Below are 25,347 nucleotides of genomic sequence, written 5' to 3'. Positions count from 1 at the left end.
GTTCAATTAAAGATGGCGGCGGTGGAGGTCCGGTTGGTGTGTCTGAGTTCGTTTCCCCCCCACCTCCACCCTATGGAGGTCTTGGTGTGTCCGTCCCAGTGGACCGTAGTGTTCCACCGGGACTCAGACCCACCCACGGTTCTGCTGAGCCTGAGGCCGCCTCAGGGCCTCTTAGTGCGGGTTCACACCGGGACAGAGCCACAGGTGTCGGACAGCAGCTCCGGAGCCCCGGTGCAGCTGTTCATCAGCCGCCTGTTCCTCCAGCAGCTCGGGGTGGAGGACCACAGCACCGCTACGGTCCGGGCCGTGGAGCCGGTCAAGCTGCACAGGGTTGTGCTGGGGACCGGCAGCAGGTGGAGCCTCCAGCGGGCAGTAGAGGACACGTTTTCCCGCAGACTGATGGAGCTCTGTAGCCCGGGGCACTGGCTCCTGGCCCGGGAAGGAGAGCCTCTCCTGGGCCTGGAGGGGCTGGACCAGGACCAGGTGAGGAACCATGGACTCATATATACTATATATATGAGTCGTATATAGTATATAATATTTTTTTATGACCCTCCAAAATAAAGATAGAAGTGATGTTAGTTCATGTCAATGATATGAACACACCAATCACATCACTCTACTTTGGGAGGCTTTTATTTTGAAATGCCACCTCAGATCTAATCTTAATCTGAAGTGGAATGGTACTGTAACATCAGTGGAATTTAAATTTAATATGTTATTAAAGCTCAATCTAGTTTATTGGTCTTTTATTCTGAAAAGATGAGTTGACGTTAATATATATAACATACACAACTAAATTAAGATACTCTCCAAGAATGAGGAATGACATAACACACACTTAAATGAAATATAAGAGAAACATATAACACTCATTATATTATAAAACATAATATAAACATGTTGGTGAGATACATTAATCACTATGGTACCGATAGTGGATGCACTGGATGTGAATTATTATAATTATGATTATTATAATTATAGATAGGATCAGTGATTGCACATGTAGTTTGATTGATGGGAGGAAGATTGTTATTTATAATTATTAAATATAACTATTATAAGTAATGACAATATTAATGATAATGGTTATTAGTATCATAACTGAGTTTTGATCTATGAGTGAAAGTGTGGTGTATTGATACTCCTACTTCCAGTATTATCCTTAAATAATTATTGTTTTTGAATCATAAAATGTTCCATTTATTTAGAATGCATTTATTTACTTGGTGGTTATGTATTAAGTGCCTTTAAGCTAAAAATCAGTTTGTTTATGCATTTACCATAATGCTTAGTGTACACGTGCAGCTAAAAATAGACGTTAGCTTTAGCATGTGAACAGTGGACTGGCTTTACTGTACTAGGGCTTTTTATAATCAGTGTTATTGAGTAGTGTCCTGTTGTTGTTGTCTACCCAGGAGCGCCCCCCCCTGATGGTTCTAGAGTGTTCTCCGGTGACCCAGGGGAGGGTCACAGCTGACACCACTGTGGTTCTGACCCCCTACTGGGACTCAGGGACCAGTCCAGGATCCTTCCCAGCATGCTTTGCTCTCCACAGACCGCTCCAGCTGCATGTGTCAGACTTTGCTCGTTATGCAGACAGCTTGGAGGAGTTAAGCCCCTCCCTCTTTGACAGCAGGAGGTGGCTGGGGATGGGCTTACGAGACCTCCTGCTGGCCCTGGAGTGCAGGGTGGAGGTCCAGGTGGTGGACACGCAGCAGTGGGCGGGGCTTAGAGGGCAGGATGGTGGGGGTGTGGATGTGGACAGCTGTTTGTTTGTTAGTAAACATCTGCTTCTCAGGCTGGGGCTGTTCAACCATGAGTGGGTGAGGGTGTGGAGGGGTGGGGGAGGGGCAGAGCGTCCTCTCTCTGTGACGGTGGTTGATCTCCATGGTAACGTGGGCTTCATCTCACCAACGCTGTGGTTCAACCTGACCAACGGAGACGTGACGCCTGAGGGCAACACTACGCTGAGGATGAAGGTCAGACATCTAATACATTAATATTATTATTCATAATAATAATCATGATAATTCAGAGTACGCTGAGGACGAAGGTCAGATATCTCACATTAATAATAATTCATCCTCATAATAATGGATTTAAGGACACACCTGGTTTAATAGCCTTTATTTCACATCTTAGTGAATCCACTGAAAGAGCGTGTAAAGTAAATTCTGAATTACACTAAACACTAAATAGGTCATAAATGTATATCTTTAAAACATGTAAAAAGTCATTCAACCATTTATAATGTAATAGTGGAGCGAGGCTTCACAAACTGTGTTTCAAATGTCTGTGTTCAGGATTTAATGGGCGGGTCAGAAATCATAGCCGCGTTACGTAATGCGACCATCATTAGCATTAACCCCACCCTGCTGCTGAAGCACACCTAACTTCTACGGCCTCCTGCAGACGCAATTCGTCCCCTAGCCGAAAACAAACCACATATTTGGACTGGGGAATAAAACGCGTTCGCTGGTGCCACATTTTCCAAGAAATGACTCTACCCGGGACGGATGCACATATTCACACTAGGGTGAAGCAGACCTTTCCACTGACACCTCGTTTATCCTGATCCGAGCACTTTTGGAAGCACCATCGATGCTGGAGCTGCTTTCACACTGCTCTCTCCCATAGGGTTATACGGGGGCGGTGCCCTATCCGTGCGTGGGCGTGGTCCAAGGCCTTTTACACCCCCCAGCTTTTCAGAGCAGAAAGAAATGCTTGTTTTTCCATGATTTTGAGACTTCATTTTATAAACGTAGTGATTTTTTTCTTCTTTCAAATGTGTCTCAGTGGTCAGTGACACATGTTTCTCATAACACACATTTATTTCTGCTTTACATGGACTTTAACATTTTTGATGAGGAGCAGATCACATTTCATTAATCCAATGCTTTTATCCAAAGCGACGTTCAACATAATCAGACTCTCAGAACCAAAGTGATGGTTGGGTTAGAACCAGTGACCCATATATAGGTACTGTACATACAGTAAGTCGTCCCTCTCTGACCAAATGACAGCTTAATGAAGTGTCATCAACCATCTAAAGCTGTTTCTGTGAACAATGTCCACTGACTAGATGTACATGTCTATGATATGTTCCTCAGAAATACAGATCAGGATCAGGAGATAGTTCCTGCTCCAGGAGTGTGTGTGATGCTACCTGTCCTCCTCATGCTCAGGAGCTCCGCCTCCAGCCTGTCACATGTCCTTTGTACCAGATCAGCTCCTGTGATAACCTGCTGGAACAGCACTTCAACACGCCCAGGTCACATGGTTCATATGGCTTTAAGATGAACTTATTATTAATAATAATACTAATGAACTCATTTAACCATATACAGGCTGCTCTCTACAGGAGACATCATCACTGTTCCTGCTAAGAACCATCCTGACCTGCTGGAGAACAGCATGGAGGGAAGCTACAGGTAACACACACACACACACACACACACACACACACACACACACCCTCATTTATCAACCATGTGAGTAGATGCGTGTGTAGATGTGAGGTCACATTGTGTGGTAGGACAGGACCAATGTGTGATTTATAATCATCGCTATCTGACCAATCACAGCGAGCCAATGATCAGGTGATGATAAATGAGGTTGAAATCTATCATCAGTAACATGTTATGACCTCTTTCTGAGGCCCCGCCCACTGAGGTCAAACAAGAACAGAAATGTTTCCAGGGTGAAAGTCATCATCTTCACATCTGAGTACGAACAAAACAAAGATGATCTTTATTAGGGATGTGAACCTTTGTCTCACCATTCAATTCAAACGATTCTCACATCAAAAATATATCCAATGCATAATGAGTTAAGGCAAATTATGGCCTCAAAACAATACAGTTTGTATAAGATCATTTAAATAAACTGATTCTAATGATGTAATTACAAAAAGGCAAACCTTATTCATGCTAAACAAATAAAAACACACACTCCATGTGCTGTCTGTGTGTAATACATTATAAGTTGGGATCGTGTCAGCCTGTAAAGGTCTGGGTGAGTTTGTGTGTTTTGTCCTAACACTGTTGCCGTAGTAGTCAGAAGTGGCCATCTTGAAAGCCCATGGCCTACTGGTCTCTACTATAGGTTCTTGTATTTTCAGCATGAAAAAATATCTGCTTGTGATAGTGTTTAAATGTACTGTTTAACACTCCTAACACTGTATTTGTGAAAGTTAAGTAAACACAAAGCTCCACACTTGAACCATAATGGTCGCATATGTTTTTCAGTGTATGCGAGTGAATTTTATCTGGTCGCATCAGTGCGAGTGTGTATGGTGACCTTATTTTGGACGGAGTGGCTGAACGCCCTGTCACGTCCCACAGAGTGCACTTGCTGTCTAGATCCTCCTGAGTGAAGTGCTGGTGTAGTGTAGAATACAGATTACAGACCCTCATCCCTCATAACTGCTTAGATCCACCAAACCAAAGCGTGGTTACATGGGTACGGCTGTTTTTTTTGCCCCACAAGAGCAACCAGGAGCAGAACAAGAGCAACCAGGAGCAGAACAAGAGCAACCAGGAGCAGAACAAGAGCAACCAGGAGCAGAACAAGAGCAACCAGGAGCAGAACAAGAGCAACCAGGAGCAGAACAAGAGCAACCAGGAGCAGAACAAGAGCAACCAGGAGCAGCCAGGAGCAGAACAAGAGCAGCCAGGAGCAGAACAAGAGCAGCCAGGAGCAGAACAAGAGCAGCCAGGAGCAGAACAAGAGCAGCCAGGAGCAGAACAAGAGCAGCCAGGAGCAGAACAAGAGCAGCCAGGAGCAGAACAAGAGCAGCCAGGAGCAGAACAAGAGCAGCCAGGAGCAGAACAAGAGCAGCCAGGAGCAGAACAAGAGCAACCAGGCCAAGACTGAGCATTTTTCTTACTAATGCTAAAGCTATAGCCACAGGAAGTTGTTGGACACCACTTCCTGTTTAAAATGTGGATGTCTGAATAGGTCAATCCACTAATGCACTGTTAACGTACGTATAGCATTTAGCATAGCATGGTTAAAGGCAACGTAGAGAGCTGCCTTTGGAAGTAAATAGTTTTCATCTTTGGGGACCTGACTGAGCATGTGTAAACACATAAAAACACGCTATGGGAACAGAGGCAGAGCAGCAATGTGCTTTTGGGTGGAGGTGTGGCCTCCTCCTGGCTCCTCCTCCTGCCTTACAGCGGAGTGAGACTGTGCAGCTTCTCTGCCGTACCAGGAAATAGCAATGTTTAGTCATTTAGGCTATGAAACGCACAAAATGCTGATACTTTGAATCTTATAGGTACTGTAGGATATTGGAAATGGAAAAATAAATAATTTATAATCAATTTATTTTATTTTAAACTGTTTTTAAGTTTCCATTTACGTGATCAATATAAATCAAACATTATTCTCTATAATTATAACTGTATATAATGTAATACACTGCATTGTCTTCATAGAGAAGGTATTTATGGCTCCAGGAGGACTTTAATCCAGGTGAGATGAGGTTCAATGGTTCCTTGTAGAGTAAAGGTTACAGACCCCTGACCAGGGGAAGAGGGTTAGGAGACCCCACTATCAGAGCTGGACCCTCTGAATTTAATTCATGGGGTGAAACAATGCAGATGATAAGTTGGTTATGTTACTGTTAAATTAATTCATGTACAGCATTTATGTAAAATAAAAAACAGAATAAATGTAACCTGTTGTTATGATTTAATGTTATTTAAAAAAAAAATGTACGTCTTCTTTTAAAATGATATAAAATAAACGACCTGTTATTTCAGCCACTGTTTGTTGCAGAAAAACTTAATATTGACGCAAACATTAAAACATTTAGCAAATATATTTCGAGTCATTGTCAATCTTAACTTCATACAAAACTATGGATGCAACTATTCATCAGTATGCATGGCTATGCTGTTGCCAATAGACGCTCACTGCTACTCTTCTTTCTGAATGGTTGTCTTAAAGGTAGGGTAGGTAATTTTCTCCAGATACACTTTATAAGTTTTTGGTTGAAATTGTCTTTATGTCCTGACAGAAATTAAGATCTTATGTGCTCTGAAAAAGGAACGAAGAAAATCCATCATCTGTAGCAGCTATAAACCGTTCTCTGAGGGTTAGCTTTTAGCTTGGTTGCTAGCCCCGCTCCTGTTTCTGATCATACCGCTGGTACAAGGCTCCGCTACTCCAGCGGCCTATGGAGTAGCAGAGACTCGTACCATCAGTGGAGGAGACGTAAGTGGTGTAATCAGAAGCAGGAGCGGGGCTAACAACCAAGCTAAATGCTAATCCTCAGCGAAAACTGCTTCCTTCCATCCTGTGTTCTAATGTCTGTTCCCTGGAGAACAAACTGGACTACCTGAAGATGGATTTAAATGTAAGACAGGAGATAAGGGCGGTGGTGTTTACATAAACACCAATAACAACTGGTGCAACAACCTTGAGCTAGTCTCATGTCACTGCTCTCCTGATGTAGAACTACTGACTATAAAATACTCCAAATATATCTCCAAATATCTTCAAAATGGCGACTTCCGAGTTGATGACACACCGTGAAAACAATCTATACGTGTGGTCTTGTGTTTACGTGCGTGGCTTTTTGGCACTAATGTGACATCATTTAAACGCTTTGTGGAGGATCTGCTACCTAGCAGGTGATGTCTGCCCCCCTGTGTGCACTGAGAACAACTACACAACAGAGATCCTAACTCTCTCTGTGTGTGTGTGTGCGTGTGTGTTCCTCAGGAGTCTGGTGCTGTTTTTTCGAGTAAGCAAAGTGTGTTCGTCTGCAGACGGAGAAGAAGAACACTTCTACGTGGCTGACAAGACACACACCTCACTATTTATGGTACTTTATTTATTATATAATATTTTATTATAGTCACGTATCCACCTGTGGATTTTAAAAATACAGTGTGTTCATTATTATTGTATTAGTGATTTTTTTTGTGAATTATCTTTGTTTTCTTTAATAAGACTTACTGTAGTTTGTAGATTAGTGTCAACTATGCCAAGCTATAATACACTACAGTACTACATTATTACTGTAATAATACTATAATAATAATGTATTAATAGCATTATTAATACTAATGCTATTATACAGTATAATGATACAGACGATTAATGGGTAAATACAGGTCACGTCGTAGCGTACGTTCCTACTGTATAGATGTAAAGTTCTTTGTTTACCAATATTTTTAGTGTAATGCATTTACTTTGTTACCCTAAAAAGTACAGTAATATAATTACTGTAATGTATTACCCCTACCACTGAATATATTAATAAATATTAACATGTGAACTGTGCTTCACAATGAGAGGAGAGTCTTTTTATAAACAGCTAAATATATTTATATAGTTTTATATTTATATAGTTTTATATACTGTATAGAGTACTGCATATAGAAGTTTATATATAGAATTGTATATATTTAGTTTTATATACAGGTGCTGGTCATATAATTAGAATATCATGAAAAAGTTGATTTATTTCTGTAATTCCATTCAAAAAGTGAAACTTGTATAATGTCTACATTCATTACACACAGACTGATATATTTCAAATGTTTATTTATTTTATTGTTAATGATTATAACTCACAACTAATGAAAACCCCAAATTCATTATCTCAGAAAATTAGAATATTACTTAAAACTGATACAAAAACATATTTGTAGAAATGTTGTCCAAATGAAAAGTATGAAGATGAAAAGTATGAAGATGAAAAGTATGATCATCTACTCAATACTTAGTTGGTTTTGTCTGAATTACTGCAGCAGTGGGCGTGGCATGGAGTGGGTCAGTCTGTGGTACTGATCAGGTGTTATGAGAGCCCAGGTTGTTCTGATAGTGACCTTCAGCTCTTCTACATTGTTGGGTCTGGTGTCTCACATCTTCTCTTCACAATACCTCATAGATGTTCTATGGGGTGAAGGTCAGGCCAGTTTGATGACCAATCAAGAACAGGGATACCATGGTCCTTAAACCAGGTACTGGTAGCTTTAGCACTGTGTGCAGATGTTAGGTTCTGTTAGAAAATGAAATGTGCATCTCCATAAAGTTGGTCAGCAGCACGAAGCATGAAGTGCTCTAAAACTTCCTGGTAGACGTCTACGTTGACTTTGGACCTAAGGAACCACAGTGGACCAACACCAGCACATGACATGGCACCCCAAACCATCACTGACTGTGGAAACTTTACACTCCACCTCAAGCAACGTGGATTCTGTTCCTCTCCTCTCTTCCTCCAGACTCTGGGACCTTGATCTCCAAAGAACATGCTAAATGTCCTTTGATCAGAGAACATCACTTTGGACCACTCAGCACTAGTCCAGTCCTTTTTGTCTTTAGCCCAGACGAGACGCTTCTGACGCTGTCTCTAGTTCAGTGTCTTGACACCAGGAATGCTACAGCTGAAACCATGTCTTACATACGTCTGTACGTGATGGTTCTTGAAGCTCTGACTCCAACTACAGTCACTCTTTGTGAATCTCCTCCACATGTTTGAATGGGTTTAGTTTCACAATCCTCTCCAGGGGGCACACTTCTGTTCAAATGCCAAGTTTTTGTGATGTAAAAAAATAACATCAAGATAAATAATTTCACAACTTTTTCCACCTTTAATGTGACCTAGAACCTGTGCAATGATATTAAAAACAAACTGAAACATTTAAAGGAGGTGAAGAAAAAATAAAAACTGGGACAATGAGGTTGACTTAAGTGTTCACACCCTCTTATAACTGGGGGCGGGGCTGTGTTCAGATTTAACCAATCACATTCAAACTCATGTTAAATGGAGTCAGCACACACCTGTCACCATTTAAAGTGTCTCTGATTAACCACAAATAAAGTTCAGATGTTCTAGAAGCTTTTCCTCACATTTTTGTAGCTACATCTTCTAGAACAATCCATGGTCCTCAGAGAACTTCTAAAGCATCAGAGGATCTCATTGTTCAAAGATATAAGTCAGGTGAAGGCTACAAAAGACTTTCTAATGAATTAAATATAACATAGAACACAGTGAAGACAGTCATCATCAAGTAGAGAAAATATGGCACAACAGTGACTTTACCAAGAACAAGACGTCCATCCAACATTGATGTCAAGACAAGAATAAAAGTGGTCATGGAGGCTGCCAAGAGGCCGACGGCAACATTGAAGGAGCTGCAGGAAGTTCTGACAAGTACTGTCTGTGTAGAACATGTGACAACAATCTCCATCTTCTTCATTTGTCTGGTCTATGGGGTAGGATGGCAAGATGGAAGCTTTATCTTACCAAGAAAAACATCTAAGCCCAGCTTCATTTTGTAAAAACACATTTAAAATCTCCCAAACACATGTGAAAATGTGTTATGGTCTGATGGAACCAAGGTGGAACTTTTTGTCCATAATTCCAAAAGTTTTATTTGGCACAAAAACAACACTGTTCATCACCAAAAGAACACCTACCTACAGTGAAGCATGGTGGTGGCAGCATCATGCTTTGGGGCTGTTTTTCTTCAGCTGGAACTGGGGCTTTAGTCAGGGTGGAGGGAATTATGAACAGTTCTAAATACCAGACAGTGTTGGAACAAAACCTTCAGACTTCTGTTAGAAATCTGAAGATGAAGAAGAACTTTATCTTTCAACACCACAGTGACCCTAAGCACAGCATCAACTAAACAATGGCTTCACCACAATCAGATGGAGGTTCTGGAATGGACCAGCCAGGTTGTTGCTGGGGGCTTTCTTCGCGGGGTCTCTCCGGGCGGTGTTGGCCTGGCGGGGCGTGGGGGTGCCTCTTCCCTTCGGGTGTGGCTTGGTGCTTGTCTCGTCTCCTGGCGCTAGCTGTTCCAGTGGTTGATGTCGCTGTCGGCCACTGGGTAGGTCTGTCATGCTATCTGCGGACCGGTAGATGGGTCCAGGGCTCCCTTGGCTGGGGCTGCTGTTCCGCACTGGATGTGTGCCGTTGGAGTGCCTCCTCCCCACGGTAGTGGCCACCAGTCTTTCGCACGCCAGTGGGGGACATTGCCCCATGGCTTGCACTGTCAGGTGGGCAGCGGGACCTGGGCTGCTGTCCTTGCGCCGTCTGGGGCTGTGCAGTCTTGCCGGACTGTGGCCGGTTCTGTGGGGGTGCTCTTGGTGTCCGGCGGGCTTGGCCGACTGGCTGGGCTGGTCCTGGCGGAGGTCTTCCGGGGTGGGTGGCGCGGGCCGCGGCCTTGCATGCCTGACTTTAGTATAAGTAAGTAATTTATTTGATAAAGCACTTTTTGCAGATAAAATCACAAAGTGCCCTAAGAGCTGTGGTGAAAATCCAAGTCCAACATCATAATAGAATAATAAAACATTGGTGCATATACATCATAAGAGCAGCATCATAAAAGGATAAAAAAAAATTTTAATCCAGTTAACTAAAAGCTTTTCTGAAAAACTTTAGCAACAACTAAGGTTCATCGCACGTCTGGGGGGCTCGGTCGGTGCGCCTGGGGGCCAGCAGGGCGACTCGTTGTGTCCCCTTGGTGGGAACACAACGCTGGGCTTGTAATCGGAGGGTTGCCGGTTCAAGCCTCACCTGGGCCGTCACTTTGGGATGTTGAGCAAGTCCCTTAACCCCGAAATGCTCCCCAGGCGCCGCAAAATGGCTGCCCACTGCTCCTCACGGATGGGTTAAATGCAGAGGACAAATTCCATTAATGTAATAACATTACATGGCCAATTAAAGGCGAAAGCCCCGATTTAATCTTAATCTTAATCTTTAAAGATTAAAAGGCAAAGCTTACAACAGTCACATTTCTTTCATTGTTTGTGCAACATTGTAGTATTCTATAATGTAAACCATGAACAGAACGTTAGAACACTAACCTTAAACAATGTACAGTCATTTTTCTCAGAAGCAGTAGAACATCATTGGTTCCAATGGTTCCTATCAGTAAATTCATGTTTCAGTACAAAACCCTCTGCAAACAAAACAACCACCTGTCTTCTGGGGTTCTTAGAACATTCTAAAACCTGTTAGTCCTGTACTTCAGACCTCTGAAAAAATCTTCTGAGATGTATTTGATTTGGGCATTAGTTTAGCAGCTTTCAGATGTTGCACAACATCTGCAGTTAGCTTATTTGTTCTGTTAGCTTTGCTAGTTTAACCAAACCTATTCCTCTTTCACATTAGCAGAGGAGAGAGAAGACCTCCTTCTCTGAATTACAGTTTCTCACAGGACACAGTGGTGCAGTTTACCATAGGAGTCCTTTCTCTTCAGCCACCACTGCAGAGAGCATTCATCCATCTCAAGTTTGGATTCTGACTTATAGATGTTTAACATTATTTGGATGTTCTCCACTTCTTCATCTGTGTCTGAATCAGATGATTTGTAAGAAAATCATCTTCTTTGCTGGCACAGTAGTTGTTTCAGGGGATTTCTTCATTTATTAGCTCTGTTAAAGAACTCCACATTCACCTTGCTCACATTTGGGCAGGCATTTTGAGTAATTGAATCTTTGGCTCAAGAAAGATTGGCATTTTGTTTTTGTTGAGACAGGTTCTCAGAAAAGGCGTTTTTTTAGCCGAACCCTGTTCACCAGATCATCGTCTGAAGGCTCCATGACTCTGAAGAGGTGGCACAAAGCAGGCAGCGCAGCTGAGCAGGAGATGTAGTGCTCTCCACCCAGTATTTCTGTGACATATCTGTAAAGAGAGGGATAATGGGTTCATTCATTAGTACACTTAAAAACATCAAGATCAAATCAGGACTAAAACTGATTTATAAAGCCTCTAAAATAAATTGTCTGAACTGAGTGTAAACGATGCCTTAACCATAAAAACACTTAACCTAAATGTATTACAAAAGTATAAATAAAATCACCTCCAAGTCAAATGAATAAAGCCTCAGTACCACCTGAAGAATGCACAGGTATCACTGGTACACAAATGGTTCATAAATTCAATTAATAAGCAATAACTTAAATGACCAATAAATGTAATTTCTAAAAAAATGAATAAATAGAATATTCACCTGCATGGAGATGTTGCTGTGTGACAGGGTTGTAGATATGGGTGCCTTATTTTGCTGGACTTGTTTCATCATCTCTAAAGTGGAGTTCCACCTTGTAGGCACGTCTTGAACGAGGGATTCTTCTTTTTGATGAAGTGCCACTTGTTGTTCATTGAGCTCTCCAGTATTGGATGATTATATTATATTATATTGGACTGTGCTTAAAGTGACCAACTATTTTTCGGCATCTGGCCAAAACTGTCAAAGCCACTATCGAGCAGTGCGTCATTGATTGATCTCTGTGTAGCGTGTGCATTGCACGGCAGATGTTCATGGGGAAGCTGTCTCACAGCTGCGTGCACTGTCTGTTCCAAGCGTTGAGAAGTTTTTTTCATTATTCCATTCACGTACAATGGTTTCAGAGTGCTGCTCACAGGCCTCAGCATCGTGGCGTTCATTGGGGTTGCTCACCGTTAAAGCAAACGATATTCATCGTCACCAAAGTAAGCTGTAACCCCCAAATAGTTCTCGTTTCCACGTGAAGTCCTGTGATCTACTGTTAGGGCGACATAAGGTGCTTTGTGCAATGTTTCAAGTTTTTGAGCCCTTTGTGCAATCCCACATCTTCAACAATATTTATAGGGCAGCAATGTGTAGCTATCCAACATGCAATTGCATTGGTTAACTTGTTATTAATGTGTTTGGAAATGGGTCCCCTTCTATCACACCAAACTTCTCCTCCAGAGTTGTTTGCCATAGTCCGCCTGGTCTGTCTGACGCCGCCGCTGAACCCAGATGCTTCACTCATAGATGATACATTAAGGAAAAATGACTGCGGTGGTAATTAAACTCCCCTTTGCAATTATTATTATTAATAATAATACTTTTGTCTTGTCCACATCCCCTTCTACTTTAAATCTAAACTGTCCATTTAGAAGCGTGTGTTTTCAGTGATTCACTGCTAGCTCAGACTATAGCAGCATTAGCTACAGGAAACACAAGTATGTCTTCTTCTGCTCTGTATGGAGTTTATCATTGTACTGTCTAGGGAAGTTAATTTGAACACATTAATATGAAAAAAAGGACACAAATCATTAACATGCTAATTTTCCTGGCCTTAATATATATAGAGTGCTGTGTATTGTTGGGTGTATATATATATATATATAATACACATTTAGTGCTGTTTATAGAGTTGTGTAAATATACAGTATAGTTTTATATACTGTTATTGAGTTACATACATTATATATAGTGCTGTGTATAGAGTTGTGTGTATGTATGTATGTGTGTATATATATATATATATGTATGTGTGTATGTATATATATATATATATATAAGCAGTGACGTGTCGTGACCACTAGGGTTGGGTAGGCACGTTGCAAATGGAGACCACTAATGACAATTTCATATGTTTCTGCTGGCAAGTGTTAATTCAATTCAACTTTATTTGTATAGCACAATTTACAACAACCATCTCAATGCACTTATCAAAATATAAAATCCATAATAAAGAAAAACCCAATTAGATCCACATGAACAAGTATTTATCATCTAACAAAATCAACATCATAAACACCATTAAAGAAACATAAACATTATTTAATATAGCCTCCATACTCTCCAACAACATATATCTCATGACACGACAGCACATCTGTTGTTTGTGTTGGAAACACAGAAACATGGAGAAAATAACAACAACAACAACTCAGAACATCCTCAGTGAGGAGCATCCACAAAGTCAATCCTTCCTTTTGTTTTATTCACTGCAGAAAGTACCAACAATGTTCTGACCTTACCTTTGCTGAAGGTCTGGTAGCTCAGGTGTTGGTCTCCATCTTTTAAAAGATGTTGTTTTTCCTCAAAACAAAGTTTATTTATCGTCTCTAGCGCTGTCATCCTGACTGTAGTGTTAACCCCCCCACTAGCTAGAGAACGTAGCAGCAGCGGTCACATGGGATCAATTCACTAATGCACTGTGAACTTAGGTATAGCATTTAGCATAGCACGGTTACGTCCAAAGGCAGCGTAGAGAGCTGCCTTTGGACGTAAATGGTTTTCATCTTGGGGACCTGACTGAGCATGTGCAAACACATAAAAACACACAATGAGAACAGAGGCAGAGCAGCAATGTGCTTTTGGGAGGGGGCGTGGCCTCCTCCTGCCTTACAGCGTAGTGAGACTGTGCAGCTGTTCCAGGAAATAGTGATGTTTAGTAATTTGGGCTATGAAACGCACACAATGCTGACACTTTCAAACTTATAGGTACTGTAGGCTATTGGAAATGGAAAAAAAAAAACAATTTATAATGATATTATTATTAAAACAAATAATCAAAACATCAGTTCACCCTTGGGTAGGCACTGCCTGTCACACACACACACACATATATATATATATATATATAAGTGCTGTGTATAGAGTTGTGTGTGTGTATATATATAGTTTTATATATACTGTATATTGTGCTGTGTATAGAGTTCTATATATATGTGTGTGTGTATAGAGCAGTGTGTGTCACGCTGAAGCTGGTGTAGAAGAAAAATTTAAAACAGTGTATAGTGTCATATTGCTGTGTAACCTGTGATTGGTTGATGGTTCATTAGGCCACGCCCACTGTGTGCTCCGTGCCCTGCTGCTCTATCCACAGAGCATCCGTTAGCACGTCTCCTGCTGCTGGACTCACCACCACTGTAGACGTCCTCACTAACATCATCCAACCTCATGTTGACCACAGGTAAGAGAGCACTGGTAACTCCTGTCTGCCTGTGATGTCACTTCCTGTCCCAGAAGCAGCAGCTTGCTGGCTGCCTGTACTCTTCTTCTTACAGAAAGTTTTTAAAATATTTTTTTTTATTTAGACTCATTTAAATACAACACAATGTAATACAGAAATGAACATACAAATACAAAGGAATAGGCAAGAATAATAAACAAAATAATCATAGTGTTGATATATTTCTTGAATGTTTTGTAAATGTTTATGGCATTATTGTATTTAATTGTGTGAAAATACTGGTTTATTTTGTTTTGGCTCCGTTTGTCTTTGTGTACGTGATATTTAATGAGGAATATTAGGGTTTGAATCAGAAGAGAGGTCTTCAGGAAAGGTGGGATTTTCAAAGTAAAAGAGGTTTTCTCTCGCGACCATATATCCTGTTTTATTGTAAATAAATTGCTGTAAGTGGATCCAGAGGTTTTTACTGTAAGTGCAGTTGTAGAACAGGTGACTCATTGTTTTGATCTCCTTTTGGCAGAATTCACAATTATGATTAATATTTAACTTTAACCTTTAAAGGTTTTAAAGTTGACTTCTTTGATTTTATTGAAGATGTAAAGCGTCTGGTTGACCCACCATGCCTTGCCCCAGTTTATTACCCATGGAGTGAGATGTTACAACTGGTCTATTTGGAGGTTGAATAATATTCCTGATGTATTTATTTGGCAATGATTTGCTTGTGATATTTATTTCTCTAATAAAAATATTTCTATTATTTTTATTAATTATTATCATTATTAATTTCTGTTTCTGAGGATGAAATTGAGAACCTTTAACAAATGTAGTTTTTCATTTGGTATTGCTTTACGTACTTTGACATAGTCTGATTGTAGGATTGTAATCTGGTCGTAGAAACTGTCCCTGTGCATCGATCAACTGATTAACCCAAATTATTCCATGATTAAACCCATTTTTAAGGAATAGTGATTTATTGTGGTGATTGATTGGTTCATTATTCCAGATGAAGCAGCTGTTTGGCCAGATGTTGTGTTTGTAGACCAGCCTGTTTATGGAAGTCTGAGAGTTTGACAGGTAGTTTATCATTTACATTTGTAATAATTCCACTCCTCCAACATATTTAGGGATTGTATTCCATAAGTTAACTTCATCCTTCACTAGTTCACACAATCAGCTCATTATCAACACATTAATAATTATTATCCACTCTGGTTACTAAGTATATTCATTTTTAGGTAATGGGACTTATTCTTCCAAATGAAATCAAAGAGCAGATTAGATTAATTACATATATTATATGTTTATGGCCACACAGATGTAAACTGACCTTTGCCTTCACCAACACAATTCTGCCATAAATGGACAAATCTCTCATTAACCACATGTTATATCAGGTTTTTACTAGTCTGACAATAGGGTCAAAGTTCAAGTTGCATCTATTGTTTTGATTATGATCTAGAATAATGGTAGGTTACACTTCTCTTTACAGGAAAACCACTTATTTCAGAAATCACAGTTTTTTAAGGAAATAAAACAAACTTACTTAAATGAATACCAACCCAGATACCTCTGATACAGGTGATCACCTCTTTTACATCTGTTTGATTATTCATAAAAACATTACTTTAAACTATCAGATGTGCAGATACCTTTAAACTGTGTTTTATATGAGTGGCCATCGCCAGTAAAGACTAATGGGACAGTTTACTATCTATACACAACTATTGTTATACAATGTTTTAATGGCTAAAATAAAACCAAATCATTTCAGAGTTATGGATATAAATTGGTGACTGACCATATCAAATGCGTTATAAAATCAATAAATACTCAGATATACTGTACAGTCATTATAGTCAACCAGCTCCAAAATAAGTCTAATATTATTGATTATACTTCTGCCTGCCATAAAGCCTGATTGTTCAATGATTTTTTTTATTCAGTTTATTGGCAAACATGGATACAAATAATTGATCATCATTATTTAACAGTGATTGGTCTCCAATTTTTTGTGGTTCACTTTATCTTTTTAGGTTGAGGAATTATTTTAATAAGGCTTTGTTGTAGTGATGATCTTTTTTCTTATGAACTCATGAACTAAAAATACAGACAATTCTTCTTAAAATAAAATTCACTAATTATTACCATGTATTGTTTTTAGATCTCTTATGGATTCCTTCACTTCAGACAGTTTGATTTTTTTTTTTCACAGAAACCTTTAAAGGTTTTGTCAATTGAATTTATATTTTGTTTAATATTCTGGTTTATTTCGTTTTCATCATGCATTTCTTTTGAATAAAGTCTAATATAAAAATTGGCTACATATTCTGCAATTACTTTAGCATCTTCACAGATAACATCGTTTATTTTAACTTTAATTACAGATGACATTTCAAAGTTTCTTTTTTCCAAGATGAAAGAGTATTTGGTACGTCTCTATATTTTCTAGCTCCTGGACCAACATTTGATCTAAAGCATTTTGACATAATTCAACTTCTATTTGTTCGTCCTCAGTTAAGCTTTCTTTCCTAATTAATCTCATATTTTTCATAACCATATACTTTTTTTTTCTTTTGTTAGAAATTCTTCTATTAACATGATGGCAAATTTCATCAGTTCATAGCTATTCATTGAAGCCATTCTCCAATATTTTTTAATAAGTTTCTTTGTTTATTGAATTCATCATTATCAATGAAGGTTTTATTGATCATTATAATAAATACTTAAGTTTTATAGATGCTTAAAGGGAGGTTATTAAATTACCAGTAATCTGTGTTGTGTCTGCCCCTTTGGATGAAAGATTAATGTCAATAATTGCTTTATGATCAGAAAATACAGTTGGGATCATTTTGGCTGTTTTCTGTAATATTTGATGAGATAAGCCATAAATCTAATCTTGACTGTAAAGACGTCCTTATTGCTCCCTGTGGACATTTTAATGTGTGTTAGATTTAACCTACTACATATGGGTTCAACAGGAAGTGTTTACCTGTCTGACTGTGATGTCACTTCCTGTCCCAGAGGCAGCAGTCCGCTGGCTGCCTGCACCGTTTTTCTTCATGGTCCAACAGGAAGTGGGAAGATGACGGTGGTGAGAGAGATCAGCAGTAGACTGAACCTCCATCTGATCCAGGTGCAAACACGTCTATAACACGCTGCTCTACAGGAAGTGACACATTAGAGCACTGTGCATGTATAATAATGAAATATAATAACTAGTACAGTGCCCGTCGGAAGCATGTATTCATATAGTGGGAGGAGCTTAGACTTGTTAATTATGGCCAAATAAGTACCGTATTTTTCGGACTATAAGGCGCACTGGTTTGTTATCATTATTATTATTATTATTAAGCAAAACAAAACAGTCAGATAAGTTAAACGTTTTTCAACTCATTAACAATAACTGTCAACATTGTTCAGGTTTAACACATAAAATATAGAACATTACGCTCACTTTTTCAGTATATTAAAGCACAGAACTGGTACATATCACTCCACGAGGCGTCTGACTACGGTAGCCCTGAAGCGCCAAAAATCCATCAAGAGGTGCAGCTTCATAGTTTACCAAAGTTGTACTAAAACAGTTTGACATATTAATTCCATACATAAGGCGCACTGTCGATTTTTGAGAAAATGAAAGGATTTTAAGTGCGTCTTATAGTCCGAAAAATACGGTATGTGTTTGAAGGGTTGGATGTACAAAGAGGTGTAGGGCGACCATGGCTCAGGTGGTAGTGGGTCGTCTTCTGATGGAGAGGTTGGGGGTTCGATCCCAGTACCTGACTATGTGTCGAAGTGTCCTTGGGCAAGACACTGAACCCTAAGTTGCTCCCAGTGGTCGACTAGCGCCTTGCATGTCAGTCCTGTCCCACTGGTGTGTGAATGTGAGAGTGATTGGGTGAATGAGCTGATATGTAAAGCACTTTGAGACTGTTTCAGTGGTGATAAAGCTCTATATAAATCATGTCCATTTAGTCCATTTACATACTCTGATTTTTGTTTTGTTTTTTTACTCTCTTTTATATTTTTTTGTTTGGTGTATTTTTCTGTAATATATGTTTTTTGGAGTCATTTTGTGTGTTTTTAAGCCTTTTTGTATATTTTTGTGCATTTCTGTTGTTTTGTGTACTTTTTGTTTTTTGTTTTATTTTACTCATTTTACTCATGTACTCATTTACTCTTAATGAGTACTCATGTACTCATGTACTCATTTACTCATTTTACTCATATGTACCCAACCCCCAAAGGGGGTTGGGTACATATGAAATAAATAAACATTTATTTCTGCTGAATTATTATGTTGAGGGCAGTGAAATTTACAGGGTAGATATAGAACAGCACACAGATCACCCATACCAAAAAGTGCACCACTAGGTGGCGCTATAATGGGTGCAAATGCATTTTGGCCTGTAACTTTCACACTTTAAATCACATCTTCCAAAACTTCATATCCACATGTTCACAGCAAACGGCACGTTGGCCTGTGTCCTGACGCTCACCACGAGCCCATCATCCTTCATGACGTACTTCCACGGGCTCCACGAAACCTGGGGGCCGAGTCACGCGGGAAGGCTTGGCTCCCTTTCATAACTGCTTGCAGTTTTAGTTATTATTATTATTATTAGATGGACTGTGTGAGTGTGTTGTTATTATTATTATTATTATTAGGTGGACTGTGTGAGTGTGCGTGCTGACTCAGCAGCAGCCTCAGAGGTGAAGCTGAGGGGGGTGATGGACAGCTCGTCTTCTCTGCAACGCTGCATCCTGCTGCTCAGAAACCTCCAGCTCCTCTTTAGGGTCCGTGGACCCAGTGAGGACGACAGCAGGGTCACAGCGGCCCTCAGCAGGCTGCTCAGCACCGCCCCCTGTAGGTCAGTGTGTGTTCATCACTCACACCAACACCTCTGATATTCTGATTGATCGTTGCTTCATTGATTGTCTGTTTAGGTTTTATTAGAGACCATTTATTCACCATCTATTGATCAGTTGTAGAACTTTGGTTCTGTTCATGCTGAGTTTAATCCTGACATGAAGGAGTCTGTGTGTGTGTGTGTGTGTCAGTGTGGTTGTCATAGCGACCACCAGCAGAGCCCGCGATCTCTCTTCAGCTGTGATGTCAGCGTTCGTCCACCAGGTGGAGATGGAGAGTCCGTCAGAGGAGCAACGCCTCAACATGTTGATCAACCTGAGCAACGAGCTTCACCTGAGCAGAACCAGCAACCTGAGCAACCTGGCTCACCTCACAGCTGTGTGTGTCTCTGTCTCTGTCTGTGTCTGTTTGTCTGTTTGTCCGTGTGTGTGTCTCTGTGTGTGTCTGTCTGTCTGTGTGTGTGTGTGTGTACCCTCTATCTTCATGTCTCTTTCTCTACTCCAGGGCCTGGTTCTGGGGGACCTAAAGGCCCTCCTGGTGGGTGGGGGCAGGGCAGCCTGTGAGAGACTGACTAACACCTGGTGAGATTGAGGACAATAAGATCAATAATAGGCTTTACATTGATCTGATCAGGCTGATATTTAGCATGACCTCATTGTTATTAAAATTTCTGTAGATTTTAACATATGGTCTCATTTACACCCAAGACTTCCCCAGCGCCCACATGTTTGCTCTATGTGACATAGATCTATAGTGTTGTGTACAGAGGTGAACATGTGGCTGGAGGTAGAGACTTCTCTGTTTCAGATGAACACACAACTATGAGCAACAGCAGGTTTTACAGTAAACATGTCTCTACTCCACATAGATCTAGTGTGTGTCTCACAGCTTTATATTCAGGGACTAAATTAAATGTTTTTAAGAGACATTTAAGCTGTCATGTTTTTTGCAGGTGCTCAGTCTGCATCATGTTTTAAAAACCAGAGTCATACTAATGGACTTATTATTATGTTTCCTGAACCACAGCTATGATGTCATTACGCACTCGTGAAGCGTGAAATGTCGTGTTCAGGTCCTGCTTGGAAAACTGGCAACTCTTCTATTCCCTCAGAGTCACAACGATGTGTTTAGGTACCAGAACATGGTACTGTGTAATTTTAGGTGAAGTTATATCAGGTTACAGTAACGAAGTACCTAAAAAACCTGAATTCAGTTCAGATTACTGTTCATATGATCAGATGGTGATTGGCCCAGAAGCCTAATCAATAATATCAATAGTAACTCTCTGGTGTGTGTGTTGTTCCTCTAGTGATGATCAGCATCTGGAGGAGGAGAACATGTGTTCTACTGGAGTTAACATCCAGTACCAGGACCTGATGAGTTCCCTGGAGGTTCTACAGCAGACCCAGTCCAGGGCCATCGGGGCCCCAGAGGTACCTCTGCTAATCATCAATCATCTGAACCTGATCCTGGTCCGTCACACTGTGTGTGTGTGTGTGTGTGCATGCGTAGATTCCTAAGGTCCACTGGGAGGATGTTGGAGGTCTGCAGGACGTGAAGAAAGAAATCCTGGACACCGTCAGACTTCCTGTGCAGTGTGCTAAGCTCCTCCCCCTGGGTCTGAAAAGGACTGGGATCCTCCTCTATGGACCCCCAGGAACCGGAAAGACTCTGTTGGCCAAGACTGTGGCCACGGAATGTTCTATGACCTTCTTAAGGTACAGTCTTCATCTCTGAAATCTTTTCTGCTGAGTCATTCTATGTCATTTAAAGAAATGTTCCACATACTTAAGGCTAAAAACATTCTGAAATATTCACCAATTCTTCCATAATTAATCAATATTCACACTGTAAATGTTTAATCTGATCAATACTTTTATAGATATAGATAATATAGTGAGGGGGTGTGTCCTTATTTATCTTGCATGTTCATCTTCCAATATATCAGTAACTCCATCACATATAAAGGTAAATATGGTATAGTCATAAGCTCCTCCTACAGAAATAGATCTGCTATACATCATATCTGGTGGACATGTCAGCTCCTCTAAATAGTCAGTGTGTGTTTGGGTCTGGAACATGTTCAGTAAACTACTTAGCATATGTCTCAGCTCCCTGTAATGTGATCAGCTTAGAGCTATGAACATAGACTGTTCACATCACAGTGCTGTATAAAAGTCTTTACCCTCTTCCTGATTTCTAACTTTTTTGCATGTTTTCCACACTTAAATGTTTCAGATCAAACAAATGTAAACATTAGTCAAAGTTAACACAAATAAACACAAAATACAGTTTTTCAGAATTATTGTAAATCAGACACATTGGAGGGTTTTCCAGCATGAACCTCTTTTTAAGGTCATGACTCAGCATCTCAATAGGACTGAGGTCAGGACTTTGACTAGACCACTCCAACATCTCCATTTAGGTTTTCTTCAGCCATTCAGAGGTGGACTTGCTGGTGTGTTTTGGATCATTGTTCTGCTGTAGAACCCAAGTTGGCTTCAGCTTGAGGTCACTAACAGATGGTCAGATGTTCTCCTTCAGGATCTTTTGGTAGAATTCATGCTTCTACTTATCACAGCAGGTCTTCCTGAAGCAGCAAAACAGCCCCAGACCATCACACTACCACCACCATATTTTACTGTTGGTATGATGTTCTTTTTCTGAAATGTGCTGTTATTTTACACCAGATGTAATGGGACACAGACCTTCTATGAAGGTCCACTTTTGTCTCGTCAGTCCACAGAATATTTTCTCAGTCAAGATGTTCTCTGGTAAAAATGAGACTTAATGTTGTTGTTGCTTAGCAGTGGTTTTGGGTTTAGAACTCTACCATACAGACATTTAACCCAGTGTCTTTGTTATGATGGAGTCATCAACACTGACCTTCACTGAGGAAAGTGATGCCTGCAGTTCTTTAGATGTTGTTGTGTGGTCTACTGTCACCTCATGGATGAGTCGTTGCTGTGCTCTTGGTCGACCAGCCACTCCTGGGAAAGTTCACCACTGTTCCTTGTTTTCTCTATTTGTGGATAATGGTTCTCACTGTGGTTCTCTGGAGTCCCAAAGCTTTAGAAATGTCTTTAGAACCTTTTCCAGACTGATAGATTTCTATTTCTTTTTTCCTCATTTGTTCCTGAAGATCTTTGGATCTCAACATGATGTCTAGAGCTTTTGAGGATCTTTTGGTCTACTTCACTTTGTCAGGTTCAGGTTCTATTGAAGTGATTTCTGAGAACAGGTGAGCAGTAATCAGGCCTGGGTGTGGCTACAGGTGTGATCAACTACAGTTATATTAATAAAATATATTATACATTAATAAAACCCTTCATTTAAAAACTGCATTTTGTGTTTATTTGGGTTATCTTTACATTTGTTTGATCACATTTAAGTGTGTGAAAAAAGTTAGAAATCAGGAAGAGGGAAAACTCTTTTTCACACCACTGTATATATAAAATTATATAAAACACATATATATATATATATATATATATAACATATATTTACTAAGTACATACACTGTTCTCATCAATAATAATTAGTCACATTATTGCATTGGTTCTTGAGTGTCACATGAACATAGTGTTTTATTTTACTACATAATATAATAAAAGTATAAGGTTATTTTATTGGAATATAAAACATTTTTTCTTTATGTTTATGTGACTACTTTTTATTTTGGACCCAACCACTCTGTTAACATGAGGTCATTGTAGCTTGTTTTACTTTCTGAGCATCACTTCCTGTCAGGTGTTACCAGCAGGGGGCGGAGCTGAGTGGGACTAAAGCTGATGTTGTGTTTCAGTGTTAAAGGTCCAGAGCTCATCAACATGTACGTGGGTCAGAGTGAAGCAAACATCAGAGAAGGTTGGTGTCCCTGGTCCAAACCTCATGTTGAAAACCAACTCTTTAATTTATTCTCCAGCCTCTCCTCCTGTCTGTCTGTCTGTCTGTCTGTCTGTCTGTCTGTCTGTGTCAGTGTTTATCAGAGCACGAGCTGCAGCTCCCTGTATCGTCTTCTTTGATGAGCTGGACTCTCTGGCTCCCAGTAGGGGGCGCAGTGGAGACTCTGGGGGTGTCATAGACAGGTGAAAAACTACCCTATGTAAATCTACCTCCCACAATTTATTTAAAGCCACAGACGTTCTAAAAAGTCTTTTAATGTGTTTTTTAATAACAAGGTGCACATATTCTTTTCATTGGTAAAACATGTTTTTGTTATTTACACTACAGGTACACTTTAAAGTTGTAAGTCTGCTGGTGTTTCTCACACTCTCTCCTCAGGGTGGTTTCTCAGCTGCTGGCTGAGCTCGACACGTTACAATCATTCTCTGGAGTGTTTGTGATCGGAGCCACTAATCGTCCTGATCTCTTGGATCAATCCCTGCTGAGGCCTGGCAGGTAGGGATGCTAATGCTAGCTGTAGAGCTAACGTGACCATGCTAATGTTAGCTGTGGAGCTAACGTGACCATGTTAATGTTAGCTGTGGAGTTAACTTGTGACCATGCTAATGTTAGCTGTAGAGCTAACATGTGACCATGTGACCAGGTTTGATAAGCTGGTGTACGTGGGGATCAATGAGGACAGATGTTCTCAGCTCCAGGTGTTCTCAGCCATCCTCAGAAAGTAAGAAAGTAACCTTTAGGTTCCATGGTTACGTTCCTCTCATCATGTCTAACCTTGACCTCCAGGTTCCACCTGGACCCCTCTGTGAAGCTGGAGGACCTGGTCCACCAATGCCCCGCCCACATGACGGGAGCTGACATGTACGCTCTGTGTTCTGACGCCATGACGACCGCCATCAAGAGGAAGATCTCTATGATTACTGAAGGTCAGGACGTTTTAGCCTCAGTGAGACACAATGTGTGTAGCTGTGTGTGTGTGTGTGTGTGTGTGTGTGTGTAGGTGTGGACCAGGAGGACTCCCCTCTCCTGCTCTCTGTGGAGGACTTCACCTCAGCTTTAGAAACGTTCAGGCCGTCGGTGTCGGAGGAGGAGCTGCTGAGATACAGAGACCTTCAGATAAGACTCAGTGTGACGTAAAAAGATGGAGTCAGCCTTCATCTTCATCATCATCATCATCATCATCTAGTGGTTCCCAGAATAGAGCCTGTCAGTCCAGTCCTGGGTTTACTTTAACCCTCTACAGAATGAGAACATTTACAGTATTCATGAGATTAAAAGCAGTGATGAAGGAGAGAGGATGACCTTCAGACCTGGAGGTGAAGGTCAGTGAGAACATCAGCAGAAAAAAAACAGTTTGATGTGAATAAATGATGAAAACCAAACAGTTTATGAGCTGGAAAACCTCAAAACATGTGGAAGCTAAAGTAGCAGCTAGCATTGGAGTGATGGAAGAAGCAATGAGAGCGCACACACACACACACACACACACACACACGTACGTGTGTGTGTGTGTATAGTTCAGTTGTTACTAGGGATGTAACGATTTATTTCACCAAATGAGGCTGTAGACAAATGATGACTGAAAAATATTCCTAAAAAAAACTAGAAAATACTGTAATATTTTCTTTTATTGTCAAAAGAATCCCTTGATAAACTATTGAAAACAATATATTTTAATTTAAAAGAAATCCTGAATGAAATTAATAAAGAAATAATACAAATGAAGAAGAAGTCTATTCATTTAAATTCTGGCTCTACAATAAACTATGCTAAACTACATAATAGTTCTGAAAATGTATTTTGTGCCTGAACAATTGGACTTTAAAACAAATCCCATATCAAAGAAATCATATAAATAAACTATG

The 25,347-nt window shown here is 40.2% G+C and overlaps 1 protein-coding gene across 2 annotated transcripts; it reads left to right on the top strand.

Annotated features, from left to right (window-relative positions):
• Nucleotides 1-25,063, top strand: pex6 (peroxisomal biogenesis factor 6). 2 transcript variants are annotated; one of them, XM_028457688.1, is made up of 18 exons: nucleotides 1-483; nucleotides 1,422-1,985; nucleotides 3,117-3,277; nucleotides 3,354-3,437; nucleotides 6,739-6,841; nucleotides 14,576-14,706; nucleotides 17,728-17,839; nucleotides 19,375-19,577; nucleotides 19,768-19,954; nucleotides 20,081-20,157; nucleotides 20,886-21,009; nucleotides 21,089-21,294; nucleotides 23,382-23,443; nucleotides 23,556-23,664; nucleotides 23,861-23,977; nucleotides 24,126-24,203; nucleotides 24,269-24,408; nucleotides 24,483-25,063. In XM_028457688.1, the coding sequence occupies exons 1-18, from the start codon at nucleotides 13-15 to the stop codon at nucleotides 24,617-24,619; spliced, it is 3,066 nt and encodes a 1,021-aa protein (XP_028313489.1). In that variant the 5' UTR covers nucleotides 1-12; the 3' UTR covers nucleotides 24,620-25,063. The 2 variants fall into 2 exon arrangements, with proteins under 2 accessions (XP_028313489.1, XP_028313481.1); XM_028457680.1 differs by having other exon boundaries at nucleotides 19,768-20,157.
• The last annotated feature ends 284 nt before the right edge of the window (nucleotides 25,064-25,347 follow it).

The sequence above is a fragment of the Gouania willdenowi genome, chromosome 1 (genome assembly GCF_900634775.1).
Source record: "Gouania willdenowi chromosome 1, fGouWil2.1, whole genome shotgun sequence".
NCBI lineage: Eukaryota > Metazoa > Chordata > Actinopteri > Blenniiformes > Gobiesocidae > Gouania > Gouania willdenowi.
This window is presented reverse-complemented; position numbering and strand designations above follow the sequence as displayed.